At 43.3% G+C, this 6,000-nt stretch overlaps 1 protein-coding gene across 7 annotated transcripts in view; it reads left to right on the forward strand.

The window, feature by feature from the left end:
- SFXN5 (sideroflexin 5) overlaps nucleotides 1-4,172 on the forward strand; it is a 171,634-nt gene extending 167,462 nt beyond the window's left edge. For 5 of the 7 annotated variants that reach the window (XR_013346040.1, XR_013346044.1, XR_013346043.1 and 2 more), the window contains one exon: nucleotides 716-4,172. Coding sequence is in view for 1 of the 7 variants with exons in the window: in XM_077816053.1 (XP_077672179.1) it covers nucleotides 716-793 (78 nt within the window). In the remaining 6 variants the exon portion in view is untranslated. The remainder of the gene's footprint in view (nucleotides 1-715) is intronic. The other 2 variants (XR_013346042.1, XR_013346041.1) reach the window with 1 other exon arrangement.
- The last annotated feature ends 1,828 nt before the right edge of the window (nucleotides 4,173-6,000 follow it).

Below are 6,000 nucleotides of genomic sequence, written 5' to 3' on the forward strand. Positions count from 1 at the left end.
GTCTGCGGAAGAGAAGAATAAGGGGGGATTTGATAGCTGCTTTCAACTACCTGAAAGGGGGTTCCAAAGAGGATGGATCTAGACTGTTCTCAGTGGTAGCTGATGACAGAACAAGGAGTAATGGTCTCAAGTTGCAGTGGGGGAGGTTTAGGTTGGATATTAGGAAAAACTTTTTCACTAGGAGGGTGGTGAAACACTGGAATGCGTTACCTAGGGAGGTGGTGGAATCTCCTTCCTTAGATATTTTTAAGGTCAGGCTTGACAAAGCCCTGGGATGGGATGATTTAGTTGGGGATTGGTCCTGCTTTGAGCAGGGGGTTGGACTGAGGTCCCTTCCAACCCTGATATTCTATGATTCTATGATAATCATGGGAAAGTACTTTGAGATCACAGGTGAAGGGCATTACTGAATTGCCAAGCACTGTTCTTGCTGCTTGTTACTAACAGCCACACTCCTGCAGTTCATAGCAGAGGACCTCCGTTGGGCCTGCTATAACTCTCCACTGAATCCTGCAGAGGTTACACCAGATTTGCACAGTTATGAGACCAGAGTCAGGCTCACTGACTTCAGTGATTTATGCCAGCATAAGTAAAATCAGAATAAAGTCAGCTAAAGTCTTGCATCTGTTTATTTATGTTATGGATGTATCATGCTCCCGTTGCTGTCAGACAATATTAGCTCAATTCTAATCTTACCTCCTCTTTGATTTGGCAGATTGAGACATCTCGACTGGAGCCAGAAATTGCAATGGCCACTACCAGTAAGACGGTTGTCTACAATAAAGGATTGTAAGTGGAAGTGGATCCTCTCAGCACAGAAGATTGGAGGAGCAGAGGGGGAAGCTCACAATTACTTCTGGGGGGAAGAATAAACAAACACTAGAACTCAGAGATAGTAACATATTACCACTCTCAGGAGCTGGGAGTGAATTAACACTTTCAGAATACTGACACCTCACATCAGTCAAAAAGATTCATATTAAAAGTTTTAAATTAGCAACAAGAACAAAAACAAATGACTTTCAAGCACGTTAGAGAACTAGCTACAATCTAATGTCCTGAATTAGAAACAGCACTGCATGGAAAGGAGTTTAATGATATGTTGACATGGGTATGCCTAACTCTCTGTGAAAGTAGACTACGCAAGACAATTTTGTTTTTTAATAAGAATTAAATCTCAACACTTGGATGCTGCACAGAAATAATTCTGTAGAAATCGATTGGTGCATGAGTTAGAAGCGCTAGATAGGGCATTTGATAAGTGTACAGTATTGATTCAATGTCAATATTGCACCAGTAATCATGCACAAAAACAATGTTCCTTGGTTAGGTTTGTGACACTTTGATTCTAAACAAATAACACAATGAAGGTCATAGCCTGTGTGCCCTCCCTCCCTCTCCGACAAACAACCAGGGTGGTATCCTGGCATTCACTGGACTTACAAGACATTCTGTGTGATTCAAGCCTAATGCACTCGCATATTTGCAGGTTTTGCCCAGGCTAGCAAGCTAACGAAAAGTCAACCTGCCAAGTTAGTGCACAGAATGGGAAGAGAGCTGCTAGTATAAAGAAAACAGATCTGTCCTTTAACGTTGCATAATGGACCAAATTCTGTTCTCATTTACACTGACATACCCCTAGAGTAAATCCACTGGCTTCTGTTACATTACACTGCTATAAATGAGAGCAGAATTAGGCCTAATGGTGAAGGGCCAGATCCTTGGCTGATGTAAGCCATCAGGACTCCATCCATTTCAGTGGGACTCTGTTGGTTGACACTGTCGGAGAAGCTGACTTATCACATAGATCACATTCTAGTTGCTCACACCACAGTAATTCCATTGCAGCCAGTGGAATTACTGCAGATTTAGGCTGGTGTTACAGAGCTTAGAATAGGTCCCATTGGTGCATTTCACCAGTGAATACAATTAGAATGAAAGGCTCTTTATCCAGGTACGATGGTAATGGACAGTATAGAAATGCATATATTATAATGATTAAAATGCCAGGTTGGGTTTGGGGCTTTTGGGGGGAATGTATACAGATGGGGTCTTGTAATGTTTCATAGTGGCAGGCCTATGTGTTACTCCAGTTTTATGCTAATCTGACTCCTCACTGGAGTTACACCAGTATAAACTTGGAGTTACACTGTGGTGGATCAAGCCAAAGGGATCTGATTCTGCTCCCATGCTGGTGTAAATCAGGAGTAATTGCGCAGAAGTCAGTGGAGTTACACCAGTGTCTAAAACCAGCCTAAGTGAGAGGAGAATCAGTCTCAAAGCATTCTAGCCATACTTAGCTTAGTGGACCAAATCATGTTTTCAGTTACGGTGGTGTAAATCCAGAGTAATTTCACTTATGGGTCCTATTCTGGATTTACCCCAGGGTAACAGACAGCAGAATTTAACCCAATATAGTTCTTCTAATGCACTAGATCACATGAATGTACATGAGTGAGGCAGCCAGTGTCTGCTGAGCAATAGCCAAGCCTAAGGAGTTTAGGAGACAGACGGGAATAAATGTGCTGTACCAAGGCACAGAAGTATAAGAAATAGCAAGAATGGACTTTGATGGGTGCAGAAAATGACGGGGGAAGCATATATTCTGAAGCACATTCCACCAATGCACAGATGGAACATGGAAATATTGAGCTGATGCTCCTCCCCCAAAGTGACTCCATCCTCGCCAAAGGAGCTGCCCCTCGTGCTCACCAGCATGGGAGGAGATTCAAGCCCAGGGGCGTTAGAATGGTGTATCCTGGGGGTGAGGGAGTCAGGCCTGTAAAGTCCCGTTCTGCCAGCCACACGCTGCATTATCCTCAGGACACACAGGGCCAGATACTCAGCAGGTGTAAATTGGTGCCACTCCCTGAGATCGGTGGAACTGTACTGATTTACACCATCTGACCACCAGAAGAACTGATTCTTCACAGTCTTGTGCCTTGTGTCATTCACACCTGCACTTGCACTGGGGGTGTGATCCAAAGCCCATTCAGGTCAATGCCATACTTTCCTTGGGCTTCAGCAGGCTTTGGATCAGGCCCAAAGTGAGTGCCAGGGCCGTACCTTTTTGGTGTGGTAACATCGAACATCCACTTTGCACCAGTATCTAAAATGACACAAGGGGGAATCCAGCACAGAATCAGGCCCATTGATTCCAAGCAGCGTGTACGTGGGTTATGTGGCTCGCAGCAGCAATGAAAAGCCAGGCCTACCACTGCAGCTAGGTAAGAAATGGAGCACACAAAGAGGTGAACCGTAAAAATCCCAGCCTGCCACTGAGAAACGCAAACCGCTTTGGACAAAAACGCAAATCACAGAATTAGCAAAAGAAAACTGGGGCTTTTCATTGCTGCACTGGTTGGGTGGAAGATAAAAGCCAAATAAATATACACCTGAGCCCCACAACTGATGGAGACACACCTGCACGTATATATGTGGTGGAGAAAAACTAGTATTAAAAATGTGCCAAATGTGTAACAGCTAAACTTAGTTTAAAGTGAAGGTGAATAATCTCATGTTCCTAATGAATGCAGAAACCAGACTGGATCTCGCTGTATGCAGCACCGCCTGTGTTCTGTATTGTTCTGAACTGAAATCCAAGTGGCGAACAAAATCAGCTGCTTCTGTTAACAATGAGCAATGTCCTGGCTCTGTTTTCTATCAGCATCGTTCAATTTTCCATGTCATGGTATTTTGTCACCCTTCGAACCACTCTGTTGAAATCCTGCCAGACTCTTAAGGGAGGGGTTGACTGAGTCATTTGAGGGTGTGGAGGAGGTAGAAGTGAGTACTTCTGCATTGCAGCGATGTCACTGCTGGGGAGGGGGGATGATTTGTTTTTACATCATAATTACTGATCAACGATTCCACTAGCTGTGAACTCTAGCTACCTGCCGGGGCTACAGATGGAGTGAGTAATTTTCAACATGCAGAGCTAATTACAATGGCTGGTAGAAAAATATTCAAGGATTTGCTCACTGCATTTTTTTGAGAGAGGTACCGGGGGTGGGGGGGGGGGAGAACACAAGTTTTGCAAATGTTTAAAAAAAAAATAGTCAAACTAGTTATTTTTTCCCAAGGAGGATGAGAGACTGCAAATTGTTTCACTTCACTCATAAACTTTGACTGCAAAGTGTTTAAGATCAGTGCTTTGCAGGTCATTAATTAGCAGAAAGAAAAGGAGTACTTGTGGCACCTTAGAGACTAACCAATTTATTTGAGCATAAGCTTTCGTGAGCTACAGTGAGCTGTAGCTCACGAAAGCTTATGCTCAGATAAATTGGTTAGTCTCTAAGGTGCCACAAGTACTCCTTTTCTTTTTGCGAATACAGACTAACACGGCTGTTACTCTGAAACCATTAATTAGCCGGGGAACTAATCCATAGATGTATTGTAAGGGTTGAATGTTTTAGAAGAGAGTGGAGTTGGGGAGTTAATAGGCCCTAATCTTAAATTGCAACTAGAAGGCCTGATTCTTATTTCACACTTGCATGAATAAGGCATAGCTCTGTTGAAATCAAAAGAGTCCCATGGTAGGACTGGTATAAAAGGGATCAAAATCAGGTGCATCACGAGGTTCCAGTTTTGTTTTCTCCCAATGAAGCCATATCAAAAGTGATCACTTTATATGTCAAAATATGGAGCTACATTGGGGTAAGTGTTGCTGTGGTGGTTTATACCAACTGGAGATCTGGCCTGTGATTTTTCTGTCTTTCATTTCTGCAGCTTTGGCCTGAGATCTAAAAGGCAAAGCTGGGGGCAGGGGGTTGTTTTAGGTGTTATGTCAGTGGACAGTGCCCCTAGCACAATGGGTCCTGCTCCATGAGTAGGGCTCCTAGATGCTGCGATAATACAAATAATAATTATTAATAATAATAATAATAAAGATTCTGCAGTCAGGACCTACAAACTCTCTGTTAATGGCGTGTCACCCCGGAGGGAGTCCAGCTCACTCTCCCATAACTGCAGTGCTAACAGGGGTAAACAATTGGACAGTGTCACTTTAACAGGGCTTAGGCCGTAACGATGATCCCCTTTTTCCTAACCTTACTAAAATCAAACTCAGAAATGTCTTTATTTGTCCTCATCACATGGCCTTGCCCTGCGAGGCGCTGAGCACCTGCAGCTCCCATTACTTTTAACTGGAGCTACAAGTGCCCAGCACCTCTCTGAGCATGGCCCACAATGGATATGTTTGGTTTCAGAAGAAAGAGGTAACAATCTGAGACTAGCCAGAACCAAAATCTCGGATCTAAACATCCCTGAATTTTGTAACTGGCTCTTGTATTATATGTAGTCATGTAACTGGTCTGTCTTTGTTTTCTATGTACGTGTTAAGATTATGAGACTGGCCATACTAGGTCAGCCCAAAGGTCCGTCTAGCCCAGTAGCCTGTGTTCTGACAGTGGCCAATACCAGGTACTTCAGAGGGAATGAAAAAACCAGGGCAATCAAGTGATCTATCCTCTGTTGTCCACTCCCAGTTTCTGGCAGTCATAGGTTTAGGGACACCCAGAGCATGGGGTTGCATCCCTGACCATCTTGGCTAGTAGCTATTTCTGGACTTATCCTCCATGAAATTATCTAATTCTTTTTTGACCCCTGTTATAATTTTGGCCTTCACAACATTCCCTGGCAATGAGTTCCATGGGTTGACTGTAGAATGTATGAAAGGGTATTTCCTTTATATTAGTTTTAAACCTGCTGTCTTTTAATTTCATTGAGTGACCCCTAGTTCTTGTGTTATGTGAAGGGGTAAATAACACTTCCCTAGTCACTTTCTCAACATCACTTGTGATTTTACAGTCCTTTATCGTATCCCCCCCTTACTTTTCTCTCTTCTAAGATGAATAGCCCCAGTCTTTTTAATCTCTCCTCATACAGAAGCTGTTCCATTCCCCTGATCATTTTTGTTGCATTTCTCTGTACCTTTTCCAATTCTAATATATCGTTTTTGAAATGCGGTGACCAGAACTGCACGCAGTATTCAAGGTGTAG

Source organism: Eretmochelys imbricata, chromosome 4 (assembly GCF_965152235.1).
Source record: "Eretmochelys imbricata isolate rEreImb1 chromosome 4, rEreImb1.hap1, whole genome shotgun sequence".
NCBI lineage: Eukaryota > Metazoa > Chordata > Testudines > Cheloniidae > Eretmochelys > Eretmochelys imbricata.